Raw genomic sequence first — 27,763 nt, 5'->3', positions numbered from 1 at the left:
CTATCTTGCAAATTTTTATTTTTGTTTTTGACTGAGCAGGGTTCAAACCCAAAATCAAGAAATTTTAGCGAAAGTTAAAAGTTAAAGACCACCAATTTGAGGGACGAAAATTAAAGACCACCCCAGCGAAGGGCAATCCTGCAAATTGCCTGATCAAATAAAGGCTCCACATATTATTCCAATAATAAAAGTTGAATCCATAGATATTTTAGGAAACTTGCATTATATCACTTAGGGGTCGTTCAGTGCATGGTATAGGCTGGGATATCCCAGCACTAATTTTTTGTACTGTGTTTGGTAGGAGGTATGTATAAATTTATTTCAAGATAAATTTATACCTCCTACCAAACACGGTACAAAATGAAGCCTTATCCTAAGGGTGGGATATCTCACCTTATCCTACTTATCCTGAGATTATTTTATCTCATCTCTCATATGGGATAAAATAATCTCATGAAATAGAATAAATTAGTCTAAAAATTATAATTCGGGGATAATTTTAACTACGTACCAAACACCACTTAGAGTACAAAAATAATCCACATTTTCACAATAGCTAGCCTCTCACATGTAATCATTGACTTTGTAAGATGTTGAGGCTTCGAGTATGATTACCATAAAAAAGAAAGAGAAAAACAAAAATTGGAAGGAAAAAGTAAAGGGGAAAACTCATCACATGGGCCAAATTCATCTCGAACAAGAAAATACTAGAACAAGCAATAGATAGAGTATTTAAAGAAAAGGACGTTTTACCAAATCAAACTCCAAAATACCACATGTGTCCAAGTAATCCGTAGACTTATGTATATATCTCACAATTGTGGCCTAATTCTTTCGTTTGAACAAATGTATGCATTTATCATGAGGCAAATTAATAAGTTATTTGTTGCTATATTTCTTTCATGCTTTTTATTTGAGAGTAACTGAATATACTCCATTTGACCATTTTTTCCGTTTGAATTTGGTTCTACTTTTTGAACAGCTTATAGAGCTAAATTCAATATTTTGATAAAGAACATGAAAATATTAGTATAAGGTTTATCAAATTACCAAAAGTACATTAAATTTTCAGTGAAAAATGTTATGTTGGACCTTAATCCTTTTCAATTTACTTATCTACTAATCTAGTTATTTCAAAATACGTATAAAATAATATTTTTCAATAAAAACATCTAAAAATTTCTTATTTTCTTATATACGAAACAGGAAATCGTGCAAATAGATTCTCTATCTCCATTTATGATTGGTCATAGTATTCTAAAAATAAAAAGAAAGCTTCATATAAGGCAAGTATATAAAAGATACCATTACTATGTCGTTTACTTTAAGAAAAATTAATGTAAATGAGAATTTCGCAGAGTCTTTCATCTTAATCTCCCATAAATAAAATACTACTAACATTTATATCAGGTAGGTATCCATCCAATAAGTCGTCAACAATAATAAAATCAAACTATCTAAACAGATTCGAAATATATAAAGACGTTCATATTCTATCAAAACCAATTAAAATATGACAGGATCGGTGAATCTGTATTTAGTACTAATCCTATTCAAAATAGTTGTCTACTTAGCATTTTACACATTTTAAAAAAAATATTAACTCCTAAAAAAATAGCTTGACTAAACTATCCTTAATTAAATATTACCTAACTAATACAGTCTTGATTACATAAAAATTCACTTATCTAAATAGGAGTAAATTTGAAAGATTTTTTTATTTTTTTATTATATAAGTAAAAACTTATTTTCAACCAAATAAAAAGGTTAAGCAGATACATGGTATAAGCTGGGATGTCCCAGCACTAATTTTGTATCATATTTGGTAGAAGGTATCATGGGATGAGATAAATTTATACCTTCTATCAAACAAAATATAAAATGAAGCACAATCTTAAAGATGAGATATCCCACATTATCCCACTAATTTTAAAATTATTTTATTTATCTCTCAAATGAGATAAATTAGTCTCGAAATTATGATCCCGAGATAATTTAGTTTGGGTATCAAACAACATGAAGGGAGTATGTAGTAGAAACATAAGGTCCGAAAAAGGACGAGCAAGGGTTAAAACTGTAAAAGAGCAACAAAGAAAACTAAAGTGGGAGTACCGTTGAGAGACAAAATAATGACGTGGCAGTCTTTCTGGATAAGAAACCCAATAATATTCCAACACGCCTTTCCGTCATTTTGCACGCACCTGTACATTTGACACACAAAAGCAATTCCATTCTCATAATCTAATCTAATTTTTTATAAATAATAAGAAAAAAGAAAAAGCAAGCCCCAAAAAGCTCCCAAAATATACATTTACAAAACAAATAAAAAAGCTCTCTCTCTCTTCACAAATCATCGCGACTTTTCTCGAAATTCAAATTTTCAATTTGGTTTAAATATTCCTGGATTATCCAATTTAAAGCGTTGTAATAATCCATTAGATCAAAATCTAAAGTTGTAAGAAGTGATTTGATCGGTTTGTTATTTGAGTATTTTTCTTTTTAGAAGTTGTTTGGTTGTAGATATGGAAGTGGAGTCGCCGGAAAGAGGGAAAATAGGTGGAATAGCGATGGAAATTCCGGCGAGTGATGACGGAGCAACAACGTTGTCGCCGCCCAGGGTTCCACCTAGGATTCTTCAAAAGCTGTCGGAACCTAAAACAACATCTCCTTCTACTGTTGAAGAAATTGAGGCTAAGCTACGTGGCGCTGATCTTCGTCGACAGGTCTTAATTCTTTTCTGATAAGCTCTAGACAATCAATAATCAAAACTTTCTTTTTTTAGGATTTTCTTCTTCAAAGAGTCTACTTAACTGTTACTCCCTCTTCTGTGCAATCTAATACAGTTCCTATTTTGATAGTCAAACTTTTTTATTTTGACATAAATGTTGGGATAGAGGGAGTAATTTTTTTTCTTCGTTGTGAGTATGCCGTTTTTGGTAATATTAGTGAAGTGCATGATTAAGTTTCAGATATGAGTTTTGTTTTTTAGTCCTGGTTTTTGATTAAGTAGATATTTTCTTTTCTAAATAAATAAAAAAAAATTATGTTGGGAAAAGCTTTGCCTCTCTTGTAATTTTGTCTTGTTTTTTTGGTTGTTTGTTGTGTTAGGTAGAGGTGTGCGATTCATTCCTTAATGTTACAGTTCTTTGTTAGGTCATGAGGAAAAAGGCCATTTTCTTGGTTTTTGTTCATCCCTTCTTTTAAAAAATATACTCAATCAAGCAATTAACCAAAGACTCTTTCAGTTTGAACTTGTCGTTTTTGGTAATACTAGTGAAGTGCATGATTAACTTTGAATATCAGTTTTGTTCAAAGTTCTGGTTTTGTTAAGTACATATACTTTGTTGTTTCCTAAATAAAAATATTTTGAATTTAGTGAAAAGCTTTGCCTTTGTTGTAATTTTATCTGGTTCGTACGGTTGTTTGTTGTGTTAGGTAGAGGTGTGTGATGTTTTCCTTTTATGTTACAGTTCTTTGTTAGGTCATGAGGAAAAAGGCCATTTTCTTGGTTTTTGTTCAATCCTATTTTTAAATATATTCCATCAAGAAATCAACTAAAGGCTATGTTTTTTTCTTAAAATCAACTAAAGACTAAACCCTGAATTTGTTGTGATAAAAAAGTTATGTTCCGATATTTTTATTAGAAGTACAATATTGATCATAGTTCCACTGTTACCTTGATATTTTATTATACGTATTTTTGTACTTTTTTGTTATATAATCTGTTCCCTATTTTATCTTTTCATTTTTTGGGGTATGATATTTTAACAGCTTTTTTTAGTTAAAACAGATGCTAATTCCTGGTTAATTTTTTTTATTTGTTATGATCCTAGAAGGTTTTTCATTAGCAGGAAGCATAAAGATGAATAAGTTACATAATGATTTTCTGTCATGCTATTTTGTTTTATATATATATATATATATATATATTCTTTTTTGGGGGATAATCCTTCCATTAAAACTTGCAATTTGGTATCAAGCAGAAATTCCATGAGTATCTGTCGAGCAAAGCCAGACCGAAGCCCAGAAGCCCCTCACAGTCTCCAACTCACGGAGAAGATCTTGGACAGCGTCTCGAGGCTAAACTTCAGGCTGCCGAGGAGAAAAGGCAACTACTTTTTTTTTTATGTAGTTTTGTACCTGAATCTAAACTTTTCATAATGTTTGTTCTGAGTAACTTTCTGCTGCATTTTAAAAAAAATACACCTTGTTACAGAGTGGATCATTTGACAGAGCTCAGGGGCTTTCATTGAAAAGTATAATATAATTTGCCATGTGATTCATCATGATTATGCAGACCATTCTAAATCATTACATTTGCTGGTCTTTTAACTTGCTCTATAGGCCTTTTTCAGTTCGTCATTATAGCAATTTGTGGGGCTCTGACATGTAACCGAATTATGTTCTCTTTTCTTGACAGTCGTTCAAACTATCATTATGTCGGACTTCCTTTTTATTGCTAACTGTATTTCATTCATGATCTCTCCTTTCAAACGGGGTTAGGAATTTTTTGTTAAATCACCGTGGATGTTCACTACTTGAGCTTTTTCTTTTCTGTTGATCATTGAAGAATGTCTGCTTGAGCTTGTTTATATCTCCATATGTACTAATAGATTCTTCTTCTTTTAAAGCAAACTATTTGAGTTAAAGGATCTTGTTTCTGGATTCAAATACTTGTACCAGTGCATTTAACCAATACGGTCTAAATTGAAGATTCTTTCAAAGGGAAACACATCCCATACTCAAGTACACTTGCCTAAAGAAAAGCAAAAGCAGGGGCAAAGATTACTTTGATTTGATGTATGCGCATAATCTCTATTGTTTGCCGGATTAATATAACTAGTAGAGTTAAAGAACTGATTGACCTCGTGTAACTGTATGATTGTGCATGCCATGCTGCTAAATGTTAATCTTTCACAATATAATGAGTAGGACTCTTTTCTGTTCATGTTTAGTAGGTTATTCTGTGTGGTTGTGCAGTCCATTCCATTAATTTCGCGTTCTAAGCTCTCTTTATTCGCAGGATGAGCATTCTAGCGAAGGCTAAGTTGCGTCTGACAAAATTAGATGAGTTGAGGCAGGCAGCTAAAACTGAAGCAGAAATGCGCTTCAAACAGGAACGAGCTGAACTGGGTACAAAGGTGGAGTTGCGTGTTCAGCAGGCTGAGGTAAATAGAATGCTTCTCCTAAAAGCTAAACGTCAAAGGAGGGCCACACTGAGGGAGAGGACATCTCAATCATTATTACGTCGAATGGCTCGTGAGAGCAAGTATAAAGAGCGGGTGCGGGCTGCAATTTGTCAAAAGCGTGCGGCTGCTGAGAAGAAGAGGATGGGATTGCTGGAAGCTGAAAAGAGGAGGGCATGTGCTAGAGTCATGCAAGCGCGGAGTGTTGCGAAGTCCGTTTCTCACCAGGAAGAGGTCAAAAGAAGGGAAATGAAAAATAAAATAGAAGACAAGCTACAAAGGGTAAGAACATATGCACTTGATTCAAGTTAAGTAAATTTTAATATTTATGTCCACTCTATAATGTGTGACACTAGTTCTATCATTTTGGAACTTGACAATGAACAGGCAAAGAGACAGAGAGAAGAATACTTGATGCAGAGAGGAAAATCACATAATCCTTTTTGTGACAGTTATGATAAGATACATGACCAGGCTGACCTGCTTTCAAAGAAATTAGCAAGGTAAAGGAAGTAGCAAAACCTCTTTCGTTAGACAAATTTTCCTAGGTGCATCAAATTACTGACAGTAAATAAGATGTACGGAGGTGGTGACATCTTGTAAGTATTTTTTACAGGTGTTGGAAGCAGTTCCTTACACGTGAAAAGACTACCTTCCATCTTGCAAAAGCTTATACTATGCTGGGAATTAATGAGAATACAGTTAAGGTAATGCCATTTGAGCAGCTAGCACTGAAGATTGAATCGCTTAATACACTACAGAGAGTGAAAGGTTTGCTCGATCGGCTTGAGCTTCGCTTCAAATTGTCGCGTGAGGTTGACAATGCCACAAGTACCTTTGGTTGGGGTGACATTGATCATCTTCTCAAGCGAGTAGCTTCACCCAAAAAAAAGGCTACACCAAGGAGATCTCTCCGCAGTGGTGGTGCAAAAAAAACAGTATCCAACTCACCAGCAGCCAAACCTCCAGTTAAGCTGTCGAGGTATCCAGTTCGAATCGTGCTGTGTGCATATATGATTCTAGGTCACCCTGATGCAGTGTTCAGTGGTAAAGGGGAGCGTGAGATTTCCCTGGCCAAATCTGCTGAAAATTTTGTCAGAGAGTTCGAGCTGCTGCTTAGGATAATTTTGAATGGCTCCATCCAGACTTCCAATGGGGATTCTGATTGTGGATTGGCAAGGCACAGGACCTTCAAGTCGCAACTGACAGAGTTTGATTCAGCATGGTGCTCTTACTTGAATTGCTTTGTGGTGTGGAAGGTTAAAGATGCCCAGTCTTTAGAGGAGGATTTGGTTAGAGCTGCTTGCCAGCTTGAACTCTCTATGATTAAAAAATGCCGAATGACTCCTGAAGGAGATATTGGTGCTCTTACTCATGATCTGAAGGCTATCCAGAAACAGGTTTTTTACCCCTAGATTTTCTTTTTCCTTAGTAACATTAAGAGTTGTTATTCCTTCAATATCTTTAGATTCTTTATATTAGCTTCTTGGTTCAGAGAACGTTGCTACTGTCAAGAAGATTCATTCTTATCGAGCTTAGTTTTTGACTCTGTCATTCCTGTCATGTAGGTGACAGAAGATCAGAGACTTCTCAGAGAAAAGGTGCTCAATATTAGTGGAGATGCTGGTATTGAACGGATGGACAATGCAATTTCTGACACACGAAGCAAATTTTTCGAAGCTAAAGAAAATGGGAGTCCTGTGGGCTCTCCAATTTTGCATTCAGTATCTCCAAGCCCAACTGCTCTTGCAAGTGCCTCTTCTTCTCTTGGGGATTCTAAAGGAGAGAATTTGCTTGAGGTGAGTGATCAGAAGCCAAACCGTGTGGTGCGCTCCTTATTTAGGGATGAACTAAGTCCAAAGGTCGGTTCTTCTGCCAATAGCAGCATGCAGTCATCCCGTATCGGTGAGGGATTGGAAATGGAGAATGAATTAATTGTGAACGAGTCTATTCATGGTCAGCGTCTTGAATTTGCTGAGTCTACAAAAGTTGCTGATGAAGTCAATAATAGTATTAAGGTAAGTGCAATCTTACATCTTGATTTACTAAACCAAAGCACAGTTGGTAGGCGCTTGAAAACTGAAAGGGAGAGTAGAAATTTTAATTGATCGTTCTGCTCTGATGACTTTTATAGGACAAAGTCAGAGAAACAATGGAGAAGGCTTTCTGGGATAGTGTTATGGAATCCTTGAAAGAGGATGAACCTAGATACAACCGAGTTGTTGATCTAATGAGAGAAGCCAGAGATGAACTTTGTAGCTTGGCTCCTCAGAGCTGGAGACAAGAGATTAATGAAGCTATAGATATTGACATTCTCTCTCAGGTACCTACCTGATCATTAATTCTCATATGCCTGATTCCTTTAACCTTATGGTATGAGCAAGCTTCTTTATCCATCGAATAATTCGCGTCTTCCTTCTTTAGTTGTTGATCTCAGGCAAACTTGACATGGATTATCTCCAAAAGATCATGGATTTCACACTGGTCACTTTGCAGAAACTCTCCTCTCCAGCTAAGGAGGATGAGCTAAAAGCAAATAGTCAAAAGCTGTTTAGAGAACTAGCTGATATATGTCGGGATGGGTCTGGAAATTCATTTATCCTGGCACTAGTCAGGGGTTTGCGTTTTGTACTGGAAAAGATACAGGTAAAAATCTTTCTGAACATCTTTCATTCTTTCAGCTAACTGACTTTGTGGATGGTTCTGCAAGATGAGTATGTCTATTGTTTCAAAGTAGGAGACTTTACTTCCAACTTTATGGTAATAAAATAAACATATACTGAACTTCTTATTTTCTTGATCTCTCTCCCTTCTCCCGTTCTCTTTCTATGCTGTGGAATCGGGGGCGCATAAATCATCTGTAAGATGATAAAAGTGGCATTTTGTGATAGTCTAGATAGGGACCACATTCCAAAACACTGTCTAGGTTGCGGGTATGTTAATACAGGGGGTACGCTGTCACGGTGTCTGGTGTTTGAGTTCATCTTGGAAGTTTCTATGGGCACATCTCTTACGAATGATTCTCCTGACATAATTGCTGTACCGCTTTGCTTAACAGACAAGTCTTTAGACAGAGATTTTCCATCAGCAATGTCTTTGAGGACGATTGTTCTTCTTCTTTCCAATTCTGCTGTCTCTGTATTTTTCTGAACCCAGTATGTGGTGTGACATTCCTTTTTTTTTCGTGCAGCTGCTGAAACAAGAAATAAGCAAGGCAAGGATTAGAATGTTGGAACCGATTCTCAAAGGACCTGCAGCTTTTGATTATTTGAGCAAAGCTTTCACCAAGCGTTACGGTCTTCCTTCTGTGGCTATGACCGCCTTACCCTTAACATCGCAGTGGCTTTTATCTGTCAGAGATTCTATGGACCAGGAATGGAATGAACACCAGGAGGCTCTATCAGGCCTGACAAGTGAACAGGATCGTTTCCTTCCTTCTGCCACCCTTAGAACTGGAGGAAGCTTTTCAGTTAAATTGACTAATAATCATGCACCTTCGACCTCTACAGGTTGGTTACCTCAGAGTCGGCCCCTTGCTTACCCCTTTAAATTCCAAATGGCATCAGATTAATGTAAGAGCATTCAACTGCCTAAACTGCCTGTATCTATTACCTCACTAGCGACTGTCTCTTGTTTTTCAGAAGCTGTAGATGAATGCCAAGAATGCACGGGGGATAAGGTTGATTTATTGGTGAGGCTGGGCTTGTTAAAGTTGGTAAATGCAGTATCTGGTCTGACGCAAGAAGAGTTGCCTGAAACTATGCAGCTGAACTTCTTTAGACTAAGGGTTGTTCAGGCAAAAGTCCAAAAAATCATTGTAATAGCTACCAGGTAACTTTTACTCCATCTCATTCCCCTCCCCGTCCCCCTCCCGCTGCAAAATGAAAAGAAAGAGGCTGTGAGATGAGAAATGCTCTTACTTTGATATCTGTTACTCTCCGTTTGATGATTTACTTACTGTCTTGATTATGATTCTGCAGCATTCTAGTCCAAAGACAGGTTCTTCAGAGTATGCAAATGGTAACAAGTGCAGCAGATATGGATAAAATTGTTCAGGGAAGTGCCAAAGCGCTTTCTGAGCTCCTCGACTCCAACAATGATGCTGGTATTCAAGAGATCATAGAGACACTTGGCAAACCTTTAGAGCATGGCAACAATGGTACTGATGTGATGAAGCTTCAGCAGATCAAGGAGATCATGACTAGGATGTTGTCCAAGAGCCTGCAAGCTGGGGATGCTATTTTTGTACATGTAGCCCGGGCAATATATTTGGCTGGAAAAGGAGTTGTACTTGGGGGAAACGGAAGACATGGAAGAGAATTGGCTGAAATGGCTCTGCGGCAGGTGGGAGCAACTGCTCTAATCAACGAGATTGTGGAAGCTGCCTCTGTATTGGTTATGGCAGCACGCGTGAGTGTGAATGTTCATGGTCCTTGGTATGCACAGTTAGTACATAATATGTGAAGGTCATTCTTTTGTATATATCAGGGCATGTAGTTATTATTCTGTGTATCATTTAGCTGTGAATCTCATAGTCTCCCTAGATTGAAGGTTATTGTTATTAATGTGACTGGAAACCTAGAGAATGTAGGGGTATTTGCTGAAATAAGGCACTAAAACGCTTGCTTGTATATATATTTAAGTTTGAGAAATAATGAATGCACATGGGATGTAAAAAACCTGCACTGTGTTGGGCTACGAAGACAGGAGCCTAAAACAGAGCTCCCAAGCCTAAAAGGAAAGTGCAAGTAGAGTTTTTAATCGCTGTCATCTATTTTCCATTACTTTGGTTAGTCCCGTACGGTTGTGTTCTCTTCACTCCAAGAAGATAGCATTTGGAATGATCCATTTCACCCTGCTTCTCATGTGGCGCCTACTCCTCAACTACACAAAAGATTAAATGCTCATTGAATATTGGAGGTGCGTGCGAGTTGACTCGCATAACATTAATCTACATAATCGTAGAATCATGGCTGTATAAAAACATTTTCATCACAGATCAGGACATGTTTAAACTTCCATCCATACCACATCTATTCTCAAGTCAGCCAGGGGCTACCAGTCTATAGGTGAGCTTTAAATCTAGTTGCATGATCTTCCTTCTCAAGTCAGCCTGGGGCTACCAGTCTGTAGGTGAGCTTTAAATAAATCTAAATAGCTGGTAAAGTTTCACTTGAAACTAATTAATAACATCCCACTTTTAAAGACATAGTAACTAGTCCTGGGTTGTAAGAAAATTGAACTCTATACTTAATTATTATACAAAAGTTTTAATTAGTATACCTTATCTTGGCATACGGAGCCACATTATTTGATCAACGTAAATAATGCAAGTGTAAAGTAAACCACACCCTGCAGAATATTGAAATTAACTTTCAACTAGGTACTTCACACTTCGCATCTAGAGGTTACTTGTTTATATATAGTTACCAAATTTAGAAGTAACTATAGTAATAACTGGATGACAGTAGCACCAGAAGGTGAATCGATTCGATATATAATAGTGTGTGTAGCAAAGACAGACTCTTCTTTCCAGGCGGCTACAACTAAATACTCTACTACGTAGCTAGCTGAAATGGCCGCCTCCACTGCAGGACCCAAATAAACAAGTATATTTCAGAGAGAAATACAGGAATAACGAAAAAATCTAACAAACTAATTAGCAATGGTCATCTTTACGTCGACTTGTATATAACCAGTTACAGATTTAATTTCAGAAACGTGAGAATTTAAAGTTCAGAATACATTGATAGTCGTAAATTGAGAAACAGTTTACAAGCTTGTGACTTTGTCAAATTAATAGCTAGGGAATAAACCTATAATAAAACTATCTAGAAAAGCATAGATCTACGGTACAAAGTCTAAACCCCACAGATCAATATCATCTAAAATAGCAAGTATATGGTCTTCAACTTGGTCTCCCTTTAGGTATTCGATATTGTTCTCCTGATAATCATCTTCCGCGACGAGTCGTATATCATCACTGGATATTCTTCCATTAATGCCTTCTTCAACTACTTCTTCTTGCATAACAGAATCAATGAATTCTTCAGCGTCTTTCATATCCTCATCTTTAACTACCTTACTATTGTTTCCTTTTTTCTTATCACCGGGTTTTTCCTTCTTCTTGATCTTACAAATTACGTAACCCTTGTTCTTCCTTTCCTTAGCATCCAAATATCCACCATACAGAGAGTACTCAGTCATCAACCACTCGCCATTAGCATTGTTCGACGATTTTTTAGCTGGGATGTACTTCAAACTTTTGACGTACCCCATCAATCTCCCTTTATCGTCAAATACCTCTTTCCCTTTGCTTTGTGTCTTCCATGTTCCGTTCCCCACTCTTCGCGCAAATCTTTTCCACTCAGGCTTCTCTTTCTTCTGCGGCGTAATGAAGTAACGAGTGTTGTTGGTGCCCTCAGAAGCTTCGAAAATCTGCCATGGCTCCTTGTCCGCGTAAAGATCAACCTGCTGCATGAACTGATACTGCTCTGGAAGTGGCTTGTTTCGTACAAACCCTAATAGATACTTCATCAGTTCCTTGTTCGTAGGGTGAAATCGATATCCCAACGGACGACGAGAAGATGAAGGTCCCTTAGCTTGATGATCGCATGAGTATACTGCCATTATTTTAGTGATGCTAGCTAATTTATCGTGTTAATGGATAGGTGGTCAAGAATGTACTCCCTAAAACCCTATAGCTAGACGTTGTAACTCTCTTGATGGTGAAGAACGTAAGTTAGGTTTAAATGCTACAATAGTTCTTAGAGCAACTATTTATAGTTTTTTTCTGTTTTCCTAAATTACTTCGCAAAGGTTTCCAGCCTCTAGGTTTTGTGAATGAACCAATGCGTACGTAAGCTGCTTTGCTTTGTTTCCTTTTTATTATAATTTTTATAAATGAATCGATTTGAATTTTGCATTTTTCTACGTAAGGAGAATTTGATTTGTTTGCTAATTTCCTTTATATGGTTTAATTAGGCGGAAGCTGCTGATTGGATGTGATAGCATATGTGGAGGAGGATCACGATCCATTTGCATGCATGAGTATATACTTTCCATTTCTTATTTTCGTTTGTCCATTAATTCTTTTTCCTTTTCTTTTTTTCTCTTCTCACTAGGATCGGTAGTATTTTCTGGAATGTTTACTAGGGTTTCTTTTTGACCCAATTAGATGGACGCAGGAGGGAATATTTCCTATTTACAATTTGTTTTTCTAACAAGCGGCTAGCCTGTGAAGATTATACTCTCCATATTATAATCATTAATAGCCTCTGTGGAGGACAAGATGCGGGAAGCGAGCTGAGATGGTTTGGGCATGCGATGCGGAGAGATGCAAATGCCCCAGTGCGGAGGTGCGAGAGGCTGGCTAGCGACAGTTTCAGAAAAGGTAGAGGTAGGCCGAAGAAGTGTTGGACAGAGGTGATTAGACAGGACATGACGCATTTCCTGCTTACCGAGGACATGACCTTAGATAGGAGGGTATGAAGGACTCATATTAGGGTAGAAGGCTAGTAGGTAGTCGCGTTTATCCTTTCTTACGAGTAGTTGTATTGCTCTATAGTTTCTTGTCACTTGATTTCTGCGAGTATCTGTTTTCACATAATGGTTTATCATGGCTTATTTACTTTCGTTGTTTTCATTTTCATAATTGCTTTGAATTGTTTGTCTGTATCTGACATTTTCTATGCTTTTTCTTGAGCCGAGGGTCTTCCGGAAACAGCCTCCTTACCTAAGGTAGGGGTAAGGTCTGCGTACGCTCTACCCTCCCCAGACCACACGTTGTGGGATTCACTAGGTATGTTGTTGTTGTTGTTGTTGATGATGATGATGTAATTAATGAGTAATGAGGATCTGTAATTCAAAAAATAAAAATTGTAAAGAGCTAGCGCTTTCAATAATTTCGGAGATATATTGGTTTATTTGTAACTTATATATTTTATATAGTAGGACTTAATTATAAACTTATCCTAGACAGGAAGGTTTAGAGCTTCTTTTCCCCCCTAATATATACTCCCTCCATCCTTTTTTAGTTGTCTTGTATTGACTTAATACACCGGTTAAGGAGCCATAAATAGAATGACAATTTTACTATATCACTCCTAATTATTACTAAGTAATCTAATGGTTGAAATCAATAAAAAAATACTTTAAAAGTTGTGCAACCATTAAAAATTTCTCCAACCCAATAATTAATAATAAGAGTAAAATAGGTATGAAATGATAAAAATCTCTTGATTTTCGAAACTGCACAAGTAAAAATGGACGCGGAGTACTTCCCACATTCTACCTATAAATAATTGTTTGCGTACTTTTATTTATAACATCTAAATGAGATCTAAACATCAAATGACAGTATACATATATACATAACAACACTTCACTATAGCTGCTTTTGTCCTAAAATTTTATGGCTGCTATAGTGAAGTGCTGTTATGTATGTTTACTAACATTTGATATTTAGATCTCATTTAGCTGTTATAAACAAAAGTACGCAAACAATTATTTTTCGATATTTTTTATGTAACATATAAACGAAATCATATATTTGTTAACTTAAAAATCTCAATTGATTTTCACATCTCATTAATTAGAAATTGAAAAAGACTAATAAGTTACTAATAAACCCATACTAGTTGTACCATACCAATAAAGAATTAAAATCTAAGGAACAAATGCATTTAAAATTAATTGAGAATTACAATATTTCAAGTTTGACGTAAGAATTTTACAATTGTACATTGTCGTAAATTCTAGCCTCTAATTAGCGATAATATAGCGCTTGAATTGACAAAAAAATTTGTCCAAACTTTCAGCAAAAGGGAATTCAATGGCGTTCCCTTGGAGCCTATCTGAAAGCTTAGCAATTGACTCTTCTATCTCACCCCAAGTAACAATGACTCTTAACAATAGCTTTTTATTTTTATACATAATATATTTTTTTACAAAATATTATTACACAATATTTGAGTATGGTTGTTATAGAGATGTAATTTTACAAAGATTGTACTGCTACAATGAATGCCGCTGATGTTATAGATAGAATGTTGTTATAGGAAAGTAAAATAAAACATGAAAAATCGATTGCGAAGAAAATCATACCGTTATAGTGAAATGTTGTTATAACGAATAACAATTATAAAGAGATTTGATTGTACACCGTTATTCAGAAATATACTATATACACCATTATTCAGAAATAACCGTTTGCACCACCAGGTCATCTACAACTAATAGTGTGAATTTGAAAATCTTAAAATAAGATATAGTCCGCAACAACATATAAAGATGATCGGATAGTATAATGTACTAAACTCTTGTGAAAATGATTTTTAGGAGTATATATATGTACGTATCTTATTATTTGTAATTTTGTCGGGTACAATTTCAAATTTGACTTGAAGAGCTGTTTGGACATGATTTGAAATCGTAATATGAAATCTGAATTGAAGTTGAAGTTTTGTTTAGACATGTAATTTGAATTTTTTAAATTGTATATTTTCTCATAGACATAAAAACCACACAAATTGTGAAAAGCATCTCATACAATCTTACCAAAATGAACAAATCATATTTCATAAAAAAAAAAAATGGATACGCTACTAGCGCCTTTCTAAAAAATACAACATCAAGTGATCAAAAATTAGTTCAATAAAAAGAAAAATTGAACATGTGTTGTATAAGTAAATGTAGTAGGTAAATGGTTGGTAAGAGTAAATTTGTTATAAATATACTAACAATATGCAGATCTTTTAATATTTGATATAAAGGATTGGTAAATATATCTACCAACTTATGAATATTTTTACAAAATAAAAACTTATAAGTCAAGTTTTACATTTAAAATAATTTGAAATCCCGAATCATACCTTTTTGGAGAATTTGAATTTGAAATCATGATGTGAAGTTGAAGTTGAAATTTCGTGCAAAATGCAGAAACAACAGCAGATTTGAAATCATGAGTTCATATCGCATGACCAAACACCTACTAAAAATATGAATTTGGAAGGGAGAACTGAGGACATAGAAATCAAATTAAGATGTGCCATGAGCTGAATTTGAACTCATCCGTGGAAAATAATAAAAGTTTACTTAAATGGTCACTAAACGCTCTCTGTATTAGTACAATGATAATCTGTCTCTCTATAGACACATTCGGTCCTCATATCCCCAGACCCCAAGAGTAGTAACAGTGCTTCCTCAACTGAGAAGTTTCCCCCTCTTCAAAGAAATCCATGCAAATCGACACTACCACCAATCAAACTCGAAAAGATTCTTATGCAGGTGCACTGGGTTACAAAATAGGAAACAGAGCAAAATTAAAGGTGAGGGCTGTAACGTATCATTACAAGCTGTGGAGCACCCAAGGAAGTAAATAAACACTAATGATACTGGGGTATTCCGCATAGCTACAACCCAAAGAAATAACAGGAGTAATATAAAGAAAAAGGGAGCCAGTACAAACTCCTCAGAACTCAAGAATACATTGGTAGGAGCCTATAGGACAGGTTCAAGTAAGGTTGAACCCATTATTAGTACAACATTCCGGTGGTTCTCAGACAAAGTATATTCATTACACGCTTTCAGGCAATATTCAAGAATATGTGACAAATAGAAAAGAGATCAACTAAATGAGTATACACTATACATATCTATCTGTACAGACTCGCAGGCAAAGGTAAGCGGACGGTGTCGTCGTAGGCAAGACCATCTCAAACTTGCCAAATCCCACTATGAAAGACCTTGAAAACCCATAAAAGCAGAGCAAAATCATTGGCAATCCAAAATCTTCAAGCTCCACAATGAGTTGATTACAAGTATCTGCTTCATCAACTGGCAGCTGTCAGTGAGCAGCAAAATCTGCCGCAGCCATTTCCCTAACATGGCGGAAACGTCTTCGTCGAAGATACAGCCCAACTAAATATAACACCGAGGATAGTGCAATGGCAGAGTAATCAAACACATCAATGACATTTTGACGGCCTGCAGTGAGACAGCAATAAACAAAAGCTCAATGGAAAGAGTAAATGCAACCTCAGTTCTTCACCAAATAAAACACCCAATAGCGCCCCAGCATGCAAGCAGGGTGGAGAAAGAAAAGCTCTCAGCCTAGCCGAGCTCTCGCAGCAATTAAATAGAGGAGACAAGTTTAGTAGTAAAGACACCCAAAAAAAGGATATACTCAGCTTCTATTTACCTTTCAGTAGCACTTCTCCCTGTAATGTGACAGAGAGATTCATAGTTTATTTATTTGTACTAAAAGACCAAGATTCCAACAAATTGCTTAAGTCTATTATTCTTCAAAAATCTACATCCATCAAGCTCAACTAATAGATGTGAGTACCTATTCTGAGAAAATCAAAGGGGCTGAGTGTGTAAAGGAGTCCCAGGAACATCTGCAAGAAATTATCTGCTTCAGCGGATAAGTTCAAGAAATGAGATTACCACAAAATAGTAAAAAATAAAATGGCAAAGTAGATAGAGATAGCAGATCAGAAAAGAAACTTGGAACAGCCATTTAAAGCCAGAAAATTAATAAATTATGAGGATTTGATGTTCACTTTTGAAATAATGAGGAAAAGAATTGAGACTGTAGAACTATAAAATCAAATACCACAAATAGCTTATTAAAGTAGCAGCATAGCATGTAGCTGTCAGATGAACTTACAGCAAAAATTCGCAATTTGTTCAAATGAGCACCAGGCCTGTCAGGATTCATCATTTCATTAAACACTCTCTTCATGTAAAAGGGCAGTCCGAGCACCTTCTGCAGAAAGAAGAAAGAAGGATTAAAAATAAAAGAATATGTGGCGCTCTGCTATTACTCAATGGTAAACCAGTAATTATGTAAGCAAAAAGTGCAGGATTAGAAACCACTTGAAAATGAGGCTCTCCGCTATCATTTAAGGATTACCAGTAAGAAGTCAGCACAAATCAGATCAATTCAATTGATACAACAAAACATTATCTGATTCCTAATTTGCATAATCTTTTGCTGGATTCGCGGAAATCACATATTAATGACTTTTTTCTATAAGGATATTAATGACCTTTTCTTTCCAAGCACATGGTCTTGATCTTGAAATTAATGGATTGAACAAGAAGATATTCTGCTTTGAGCTTATAAGAACCAAAGGACCATGGATAAATAGATCCCAATCTAAATTTGTAACAGACAGGGACAATGTCCAAAAAGATAGTCCAATCATGCTTTAAAATATAAGGATAACCCCATCTATGAAAATCCAACATATGATAGAATAGCATACGAGTACAACGCACCAGCATGAGGCCATAACTGCCACCCACAAAAAGGCGATTATACTTTCGAACTTTTTTCAAGACCTCAATTACTTCAGCATCCTGCTGACTATACAATGATGACTCAGGTGTCAAATCAGTAAGCTTCCTCGAACACATGGGACAGTTACAAGGCTGAAGTGCGGCACCATAATTCCAGTACTGCAAAATGCAACCTCCTACACATGGAGAAACCAAATTGTAAAGCTTATGTCGACAAAAAGAAGTATGGGGAAAAGCTTGATCGAAATAACTGCAGGGCAAGCAACTGTGATGACAGACTGGCGAAGATGTGGTTTTTCATATTATCAACAACTACGCAGTTAAGAATGCAATTATTTTTTTCTCTACCAACATCGAAACAATTAATGAAAACATATCAGAGTACAAGAGAGACTTGACACCTCACTCTTATGAGATAAGAGATCTCGACAATGCCCAAGAAGATTCAAATATTGTCCTTATCAATAAGATGCCATAGGAAGGATAATTTCCTACTACACTTGCATCAAATTATCATTATCTTCTCATCAGTCCTATATAAACCTCGGCATCGACAGAAGAAGGGATTCCCAAATAAAATACAATACTTGAATTCTCGACATAGATGCTACATAGTTGGTTCTTATCTTTAGAGACTACGGGTGTAATAAGAGCATACGTCGACAAAATTCAACCAAAAGAGGTAGAGTGATTGAGTAGAATGATTTGACATTAGCTGCACATCGTTAAAGCCTCCTATACCTAAATAATTATGTGATTAAGCTGGCTTTCCAACTATATCTAAAAAATTGGTAATATAAGGTAATCCAACTATATATATTTCATGTGGTGCTTTCACATTCTCCACCGTCAATCTCCAAGGTGAGTTGCTAAATCTAAATGTAGTGTGAAAAGAACACTATTCACTAGCAACAGCTAGTAGTTAAGGAAATTTCAGAAAAGAGCAAAAAACACCCATCTGCTCCCCCATATCCCCATCCAAAATAACTGCACATGATCAATCGGCTTAATACCTAGAGAACCCCTTAAACTTGCCGATAAATTTCATTTAGACACTCGAACTATGACTCGTTCAGTATTCTTTTTTATTTTTCAGAAAGGTAACGTCACATTATAAAAGTATTCTCATTAGACACTTTTGGTTCAAATTTTGGAAAAACTGTCCTAAAGCGTCTATTAGGAACAAACTGTAGTTTTCGGTGTCTAAATGAAATTTGCTGACAAATTTAAGGGGTTGTCTATGTATTAAGTGTAACCAATTTATGGATAAGAAATCATATCCTTGAGCTATTACAATAAAAACAATCACAAGAAAGCTGAAAATAAACCAGTAAGTTTTAAGACTAGTTAAATTTGTTTTACCGCAGTACCAGTGGCCACAGGGACCTCGGCAAGGAACAACAAAATTGGCAAAGCAGATAGGACAACAATCATCAGTTGGAGGTTTTTCCGCCCTCAAAAACGCATTATTATTATTATTATCTGTCTCAACAGCCACAAGGCTCTTCGAAGTTGCCTCATCCTCCTCCTCCTCCTCAACTATCGGCTCACCATTACCGTCCTGCTCATCCTCGATTTCCGTGCCCGAAAACGACGCCGTAGCATCCACGTCATCCTCCATTTCTTCCTCATCGGAATTTATCACCGCGGAGGAGGAGGAGGCAGTTCCGTCACGGGAATCGGAAGCTAATTCGGGAAGCATAGCTGTGTGATTAGGGTTAGGGTTTTGATTGTGGTGACCTCGACGATTGAGGAACAACTTCATGTTAGCATAATAGCAGAAATGATGGAATGAATTTTGAAGGGTTTGTTTTTATATGGGGAAAATGTAGATGACGTGCCGGAAAAAAGTTTCATCCTAAGTCGTACACTTTCCAGAAATGACCTCTCTGCCTCGTCAGCTTTCTGGTCTCTTCCTTTTCTTGGTTTTTTCTCTTTCATTCCCAGGAGATTAATATGCATGTGTGGGATTCTACAATCAATAAAATATACTCCCTCCGTCCCAATTTGTCTCAATTAATGTTATATAGTTTGATTAGATATGAAATTTAAAAATAAAAGAAAGATTTAAATTTGTGGTCTAAAATATTTGTGTGGCTGTAAATCATTTTATTAAGAATAAAAGGAAAAGTTTAAATTAAATTATTTTTAAATATAAAAATATATCTCTTTTTACAGATTAAAAAGAAAAGTAGACTAAAAAAAAATACATCACATAAATTGAAACGGAGAAAGTAACCGAAGAAATCAAAAATAAATAAATTTTCAAAAATAGAACACGTTGTTCTTTTAGAACTTTTTTCTTAATTCAAATTATGATAGATCACAGAAGATCATATCGCCTCCACCTAGTTAAAATTTAAAGATATGGATATGATCACTCAGCTAATATCTCCATTTTTAATTGTCCATGTTTCAATTGACACTCTGGATCATTAATAAAATGATAAATTTACTATATCGTTCTTTAAATATAATAAATTCAATATTTTAAGAAATGTATTTAATAACAAGGATAAATTCTTTTTCAATAAAATAACAAAGATAAATTAGGGATTACGTGATAAGTTATGTTTCGATTTTTCAAAATGAACAAGTAAGAGTATACAGAAGGAATATAATTTAAAATACTTATAGTTCAAAGTTTGTTATAATTTAAAATATTTATCGTTCAAAGTTTGTTATATACGTCTTAACAAAGATGTTTATCAACTTCAACTGTAGAATTGCAAAAGAATATTTACATATCTCCACTTTACGTAAGAAATCACCCATCCGAGTAGATATTCCCCACCTCATATTACGATTATTTTTTAAAAATGCTTGCCTTTCCCTAGTTAATGACCTTGAATTCCTCAATTTTAGCATTATTGTGCTAAAATATTTTCAAAAATATGAGCTTGTCTAGGAACAAATTATCCTCGATTACTTAATATTTCAAATGATGAAAGAAAAGTATTGAAGTTAAACACGGGGTAGATGGTTAAAGAATCTCTCTCTATCATATCCGAAAATTGAACAAATTTTTGGATCTATTAACATCCTCGCCGTTAGTGGGACAAGCATAACAGGCAATTGGAGAGAACTAACAAGCAAACTTCTCGAGCTATTTTTACCAATTAGAAAACGAGTATAAATGCAAAGAAACATTTGAGTAGTTCAAACTAGTGTCTTAACAATGAAAAATGCCTATGCCAATAAGCAGGAAACTAATTATCGTGCTGTAAATTTCTTCTGGAATTTTTATGTGAGATACCACTAGACTACAGGCCTTGGTAATCTTGGATTACTAATTGGTGGAATACCAGACCATCTACGAAGTTTTAGTGTGAACCAAAAGCATACTAAATACTTTGTTGATTAAAGCTATGACTACTGTGACCTATAATATTAGTGGGAGCTGCCTTTAAAATAACCTCCCATACAATCAAATTTTCTACAAGGGAATCTTTTTCTTTAAAGCCAACAAAAGTCAAAGATATATTTCACAGCATGGACTCTCCATTATTAGGCTGGCATGGAATTTCAATCAGGCTGTGCTGGTAGAGCAGCCAACTGTCTCACACGACGACGGAGAACCCATCTACGGCATAGGCCAGCCAAAGAGAAAATGGCCACCGTGGCAATAGCACAGATGTCAAGCAGTCTCCAGATTCCTAGTCCTCCTACAAACAAGTATTTTATCAGCTTATGTTCAAAATGCAGCAACAACCTATCAATGGACCTTGAAAAAATAGAACAGTTTCTCTATAGACACCTGAAACAAATAATGCATTTTACAAAGATATTCTTTCTTCAGTATAGTTTACTCTCAATTAAGTTGCATTCTGAAGATTAGCATCATATATTAATGGTATAAATGACTTCAAATCACCCGGCATCAATATCTCATGGCTGCAAATAACCGTAACCCTAACATGCATGCCTTCCACATAATAGAGCTGCAATACAAATCTTATTTTCTAATTGAGTATGACGAGTAGAATACCAGTAGGAATGAACTTGAATCCGCAGCTACAGTAGATCCAGCTCAGAAACAACTGCAGTGAACACAAGGAAATTACCTCAGTGCCAATAATTGCAAAGAAAGAAGCTAAAGCATTAGCAAATACATCAAAATAGACGAGAAAGACGAGTCATAGCATAACTACTTTATAAAACCCATGTCCCAATGAGATAAGTGATCTTTGGGTTTTGCTTAGTACAGTACTTAGATTTCAAATATATGCAATGGTCCGGGGATTCTCCATGTCTAGATTCGAAAGACCTACAACTTCGCAGAGGAATTCTACCAAAATGTCCTAGGGTACTTCCAGAAATCTGTGCTTCACCCTGAACAGAGCAGGTCCAAACAATATAGATTATTTTCTCTTATAATGCAAGGTATTGAGTAAATATAATCATGAAAAAGAGCAACAGAGTGCATGGCAATTCAAATCTCTACCAATTTTTGAACCTCCAGCACTTGCATGAATACGCAAAGAGCTTTCCCATGTAGCATTGAAACAAGAATCCAGAAGTTGTTGCAACATTCCACTTGAACTGTTTAGAAAACTTACTGCAAGAAGGCGCATCAAGTAATAGTTTAACCGAACTTGATCAGGATCCATCAGTGCGTCCATCAGCGCTCGGAGAACTCTCCTCGTTAAAAGTGGAAGTGCTAGTACCTTCTGCAGGAAAGAGAAAGATGATAGATAAAGTCAGACCTATGGGAAACATATTATTCTGAAGTTTTACAATGAATCACTTAGATAATCAGTTCATAGGGATGGACAAGGAAAGGTGCAATTTTAACGTTTTACCGATGCGAGGTAAAATCAATTTGCTTCACTTCATCAATAAGTTCTTTCTGGAAAGAAGTTAAAACTTCCCTAATTCCATTAGGGTATATAGGCACAGTTGTGGCAATCAAGGACACAAAAAAACCATAGAAGGTGTAAGCTTATCCCCACTGATGACGTGTTCTTCTAATTATACTTTCATAAGAACTAGGTTTCTTACATACATCATACATTCGATGTTCTATTTTTCTTTTCTTTTTTTGATGAAGTAATGTGTTTCATAGATAGGCATCAAGAAGATGCAAAGTTACATGAGGCTAATTACAAAAGAACAAAAGTGTAGGAGAACTTTATTCTATGTTCTTCTTATGAACTGATGATGAGAAGAAATAAAAATACCACAGATAGACTTTCCAACAGGAGAATCCTCCAAATGAGCTATGTTGCTCGGACTCTCCAAAAATGTAGCCGCACCTGTGTCGGATCCTTCAAAAATGCACTACTTTTGGAGGATCCGACACGCACCCGTGTCCATTTTTGAAGAGTCCGAGTAACATAGCAAATGAGTCCTTCCATTTAGAGAACTTTACCTATCAGGGATTCAGGGCTAGCTCCTCCAAGACCTCAAATCATTACTCGGGTAGTTTTATCTTCTCATTTCACTCAAAAACTAAATTAAATAGTGTTTTACTATTATTTAATTATCTGGAAAATCATATAGCAGCTATGGCTATGAAAAAAGATCAGTAACAATCTTTCACAAGGAACAAAATGCCAGGGTGCAGAGCTCACATATCCTATAACTTGTTGTCAAAGCTTGTATTATCACCAATACCAATAAACAACTTGCATTGGAAGTAAGATATACTTGTGATATGCTTCCCTTATACTCAAAAATCCTTGTAATGTACTAGTAACCAAGAGTACTAGAACAACCATGCAATTAGAGTAGCTTTTTTGGAGTTGGAACCAGAAAGGGTTAGGAGTTTAAACCAGACATCGTCATGTAATCTGCTCCACACATTAGACCTTCACAAAGCAATAAATCTCTAGCTGGAGCCTGGAAATGCTAAATAGAGTTTTATGAGAACCAAAAAGGAAAAAGACTCCACCACCACCCACCACCCTAGAAAACGTAGTAAGAAGCATACATTAGAAATGCACAAGTGAGAATTGCAAATTGCAGAAATGGAGCTCTAAGATAGAAGCCTTACCAGAAAAATCCCATAAGCACCACTAATGTGGAGGTGATTGTACCGCCGAATCCTCCTAAGTAGTTCGACAACATCCTCTTCCTGTTGAACAAGTAATGATGCCTCCGGTACCAACTTACTAATGAGGCAACAACATATTGGGCACTTACATTGCCGTAGTGCTGATCTGTAGTGCCAGAGCTGCAATATGCAACTTGCTGTGGAGCAATATAAAAGCAGAGTCAGAGTGAGGCCAAATTTTCCTTGACTAATCATTTCCAATTGAAAATATTTTCTCCAACAAGAATATTTTTCACCGAAATGTAAAATAATATTACTGGCTTGTCCAAATTTCTCAACTCTTAGGGTGTGCTTGGTATGAAGGTTTTCCAATTTTACCATGTTTGGAACCGGTCAAATATATGGAAAACATTTCTCTAGGAAAGTAAGTTAGGAAAATGACTTCTCTAGTGAAAGTAGGGTAAACAAGCTTCATAAATGGCATTTCATCTCCTCCCCACTTCCAACGCTCCCAACCCCCACCCTTTGACCAGTGGCGGATGTAGCATGATAGGTGGGCGTTCAATTGAACGCCTAACTTTCAACACGGGGCATAAATTTATGTAAATTTTTTAAAAAAAATTGCAAGAAATAGCAGACATGAACTCGTAACTTCTAAAATTCAATGGGTTCAAACTAAGAATCTTAAAAGGTTGAACTCATAGTGCCTTTGACCATACCACCCCCGCTACCCCCAAATCTCCTTTTTCTAGATTACTATAAATGCTCTTGTAATAATATTTTTTTACTTACTTACCAAACACTAGAAAATAAGTAACAAACTCACTTACTTTCCAAGAAAACATTTTCCTTCATACCAAACACACCCTTAAACTCATTTTCTTTTACAGATATGACTCTTAAGTAATACTCTACATCACTTGTCTTAATTTTCAACCCCTAACACACTAAAATATTAGGAAAACAAATATCATCATTCGTCATACTCTACCCATTTTACCCACTACACTAGTATGCTGTTGTTGTCATACCCCACCCATTTTATACCCCACCCTGCGCATCTTTGAGTTTTACTATATTATTTCACCTTACTCAACTAAACACGGAAAAATCCATAAAATGATTTTCTAAAGCAAAAATTTCCCAACTACAACATTTACTTGGCTATTTTTCCTAACAAAACCAAAAGCACCCAAGATTCTTAAAAAGTAAAGTAAAATATGGAAAGAAACATACCACAAAACCAGTGACCACAGTTGGTTTTACAAGGAATGGTAAAATTTCCAAAGCAAATGGAACAAACGTCATCATCTGGTGCCTTTTCACTTTCAATCCTTCTCTTTACACCTTCTTCCTCCTCCATCTTCTCTCTTTTTCAGCTAGAAATGCTAGGGTTTTTCATAATCTTACAGACAAGTACAAAAATATATCACAGTCAACTGATCTCATACCCCCATCAACTATATATACAAGTCGAGATAATAGGCATTAGCTCGTTAGGTTTTTGCTATTTCTTCAAAGAAAAAAAAAATACAAAGAGAGCTTTTGTTTATTGTTTCTCAGTTGAGGTGCGGGATGATATGAGCTGAGTAATGATGACCAAAAAATGAAGCGCCTACTAACCGTCAAATTACATACATGGCACGTATTTAAGTTGACACGTTACTCATTCATTTCAATTCTTTAACAAGGTGGGACCCATCCTTTCGTACCTTTTGTCCTATTCTCGTTTTTTGGTTTCTACTTGCAACTGAAATCGCGTTTTTGTCCCTATTTGTATACACGAATATCAAACTTAGTAACATAAAAGGTTATGATCTATCCGGTTCATGTTTTTGTATTTTATAACAATAAGATCAATCAAAAGTCACTTAATAAATATTTGATTAATAAAATATGACATGATATTTAATTTAATCTATATGAATATTTTTTTTTTTTCTTAGTCCACATGACAATAGACCTGACACGACTCGACTCAAATCCAAATTAACTGAATAGCGTTTTAAGGGTTAATTTGTGTTTGGGTCAAGTCGAGTCTTTTGCCACGTGAATTGAGAAAAGAAAAAAAAAAAGTTCACGTGGATTAAATTAAATGTCATATCATATTTTATTGATTAAATATTTGTTAGGTGGCTTTTGATAATATAAAGGAAATTCGAATGACCATATTGTTATAGAATAAAGAAATATATCCTCCGAGAATATCTTCTTCCTCTTTTTCTTAATTTTGTTACCAAACTAACTACAGTACATATTATTTGAACTCACTATATCTGCATAAAAATAAGTAAATTATAGACAGACAAAATATTGCTCAACTCCACGAATATAAAAATGACAAAACTACAAAATCAAGATTATTCATAAAATAAGGTATATAATAAAAGAAAGATTATACCTACTTATCCATTTCATATTTTGATTCCATCATTGTGGGATTTGCAGGTCTCTCTCGTAACTTGGAAACAGAAGAATAGTATTACTTATTCTTGAAATTTAGAACTGATTAATAATTAAGCACGCTAACGCCCTGGTCATTTCAATCGTATATTTTTATCCACTTCTCAATAGACTAGATGGCCTATGCCCGTGCTACGCACGGGCCCAACACTTCGGATTATAGTGTATCTATGTATATGTAATTGTGTTTAAATAATATATATATACTATGTTCAAAATACGATTAATATAACATTGTAGTTTGTGCTCCGTATCTAAAACTTTATTTTATTCGTGTTTGCTACGGAAATTTATTAATACTTTTTAAAAGAGAAGACTTGTTTAAAAGAAAATTATTTTCCTCTCTTTGAGATAAAATAATAGCAATATTTAAGCATCAGTTGATATTTTCAATTTTAATTCGATTAATTTAAAAGTGTAAAATACTTATTATTTTTTATCAAATTTTGATTTGGATAATTCTAATTCACATTATTAAATTAATTTTACATGTTTGAAACGAAACAAAGTAGAAATCAATTTTCTATTTAAACGAAGAAATGTTATTTTTAAATTTTTAGTAAATATTTTCAGTTTAACTCATTTTACTTGTCATGTTGTCTTTTGCATGGTTTTTTAAGGAAACGTGAATTAAAATTATAATTTGACTAATTTATCTTATTCATTATTTGATCTTCATTTGATATTAATCTCTTTTCACATTTATTAGAGTAAGAATAAAAATAAAAAAGTAATTAAATTGTATCTTATTTTTTAAATATATATATTTTAAGTATATTTATTTTAGTAAACATAATAAATAAATGACATGGCGGAATAGCAAATACAACAATTAAATATTTTGAAGAAAAGTAATAATATGAGGTCCATGTTTTTTGCTGTGCAATAATTTCATTTGCTCTCACTAATGGTTAATATGCATGTGGCAATGAATCCACTATTATTGACTTGATGGGGATACTTTGGGAATTACATGAATATTGTTTGATTTTTTAGTATATGGGGTGCACAGTTTTTTTTTTTTTTTTTGACGTTGCCTTTTTTTTTTTTTTTTTTTAATATGGGTCCATTTTTTTTTCATGAGTATTTTAAGTATGTTGCTGTACAATAATTTCATTTGCTCCCACTAATGGGTTGATACGCATGTGGCAATGAGTCCATCATTATTGATTTAATTGTTTGATTTTCTAAGCATTTGTTTTTTAACATTGTTTGTTTTATTAATATGGGATTCATTTTTTTTTTAATATTGTTTGATTTTGTTAATATGGGGTCCACTTTTTTTTTCCCGTGAGTTTGGATGTGGTGAGTTCCACTTTTTTTTCTTCCTTTTTTTTTATTGCTCGGTATTATTTAGTATGGGGCCCACTCTTTTTTTTAAGGGACAACGGACGATAAAGCATGGGTCACCCATGTTTTATATAGTTTCTTCTTTTTTTTATTTTTATTTTTTATATTGCTTGGTGTTGTTTAGTATGGGGCCCACCATTTTGGACATTATTAGTTTGCACTATTTTTATGCATATAATATATATATATTCAAAACACGATTGATATAACATTGTAATTTGTGCTCCGTATCTAAAACTTTATTATATTAGTGTTTGCTAAAAATACAAAGTCTGTACTTTTTTTTTTGACATTGTCTATTTTTTTAATCTAGGATTCACTTTTTTTTATATATATATATATATATATTGCTTGATTTTGTCAATATGGGATACTATGTTCAAAACACGATTAATATAACAATGTAGTTTGTGCTCCGTATTTAAAACTTTATTATATTAGTGTTTGCTACGAATACGCATGG

General features: G+C 35.0%; 4 protein-coding genes across 10 annotated transcripts; 1 reads left to right on the top strand and 3 right to left on the bottom strand.

The window, feature by feature from the left end:
• The first annotated feature begins 2,265 nt into the window (after positions 1–2,265).
• Positions 2,266–9,819, top strand: LOC132598682 (uncharacterized). Its single transcript, XM_060311697.1, has 11 exons — positions 2,266–2,723; positions 3,984–4,108; positions 5,024–5,468; positions 5,574–5,689; positions 5,803–6,586; positions 6,755–7,204; positions 7,321–7,509; positions 7,611–7,832; positions 8,377–8,695; positions 8,828–9,017; positions 9,167–9,819. The coding sequence occupies exons 1-11, from the start codon at positions 2,523–2,525 to the stop codon at positions 9,648–9,650; spliced, it is 3,525 nt and encodes a 1,174-aa protein (XP_060167680.1). The 5' UTR covers positions 2,266–2,522; the 3' UTR covers positions 9,651–9,819.
• Positions 9,820–11,033: 1,214 nt separating this feature from the next.
• Positions 11,034–11,816, bottom strand: LOC132644593 (NAC transcription factor 29-like). Its single transcript, XM_060361193.1, has one exon. The coding sequence runs from the start codon at positions 11,814–11,816 to the stop codon at positions 11,034–11,036; it is 783 nt and encodes a 260-aa protein (XP_060217176.1).
• Positions 11,817–15,623: 3,807 nt separating this feature from the next.
• On the bottom strand, positions 15,624–19,412 carry LOC132598681 (uncharacterized). Of its 5 annotated transcripts, none has more exons than XM_060311692.1 (6): positions 18,855–19,411; positions 17,472–17,668; positions 16,858–16,956; positions 16,534–16,585; positions 16,387–16,405; positions 15,624–16,172 (listed from the first exon to the last, which is right to left on the bottom strand). In XM_060311692.1, the coding sequence occupies exons 1-6, from the start codon at positions 19,255–19,257 to the stop codon at positions 16,154–16,156; spliced, it is 789 nt and encodes a 262-aa protein (XP_060167675.1). In that variant the 5' UTR covers positions 19,258–19,411; the 3' UTR covers positions 15,624–16,153. The 5 variants fall into 5 exon arrangements, with proteins under 5 accessions (XP_060167675.1, XP_060167679.1, XP_060167674.1 ...); XM_060311695.1 differs by having other exon boundaries at positions 15,960–16,172; positions 16,534–16,599; positions 18,855–19,412; XM_060311691.1 differs by lacking the exon at positions 16,387–16,405 and having other exon boundaries at positions 15,698–16,172; positions 18,855–19,407.
• Positions 19,413–20,578: 1,166 nt separating this feature from the next.
• On the bottom strand, positions 20,579–25,091 carry LOC132598679 (uncharacterized). 3 transcript variants are annotated; one of them, XM_060311689.1, is made up of 5 exons: positions 24,724–25,089; positions 23,488–23,684; positions 22,052–22,162; positions 21,481–21,532; positions 20,579–21,157 (listed from the first exon to the last, which is right to left on the bottom strand). In XM_060311689.1, exons 1-5 carry the CDS (start codon positions 24,848–24,850, stop codon positions 21,018–21,020), a joined length of 627 nt encoding a protein of 208 aa, XP_060167672.1. In that variant the 5' UTR covers positions 24,851–25,089; the 3' UTR covers positions 20,579–21,017. The 3 variants fall into 3 exon arrangements, 2 of the variants coding, with proteins under 2 accessions (XP_060167672.1, XP_060167673.1); XR_009566632.1 differs by having other exon boundaries at positions 21,061–21,157; positions 21,481–21,824; positions 21,937–22,162; positions 24,724–25,091; XM_060311690.1 differs by having other exon boundaries at positions 21,072–21,157; positions 21,937–22,162; positions 24,724–25,091.
• Between the last annotated feature and the right edge of the window lie 2,672 nt (positions 25,092–27,763).

This window comes from Lycium barbarum, chromosome 6 (assembly GCF_019175385.1).
Source record: "Lycium barbarum isolate Lr01 chromosome 6, ASM1917538v2, whole genome shotgun sequence".
Classification (NCBI taxonomy): Eukaryota; Viridiplantae; Streptophyta; class Magnoliopsida; order Solanales; family Solanaceae; genus Lycium; species Lycium barbarum.
This window is presented reverse-complemented; position numbering and strand designations above follow the sequence as displayed.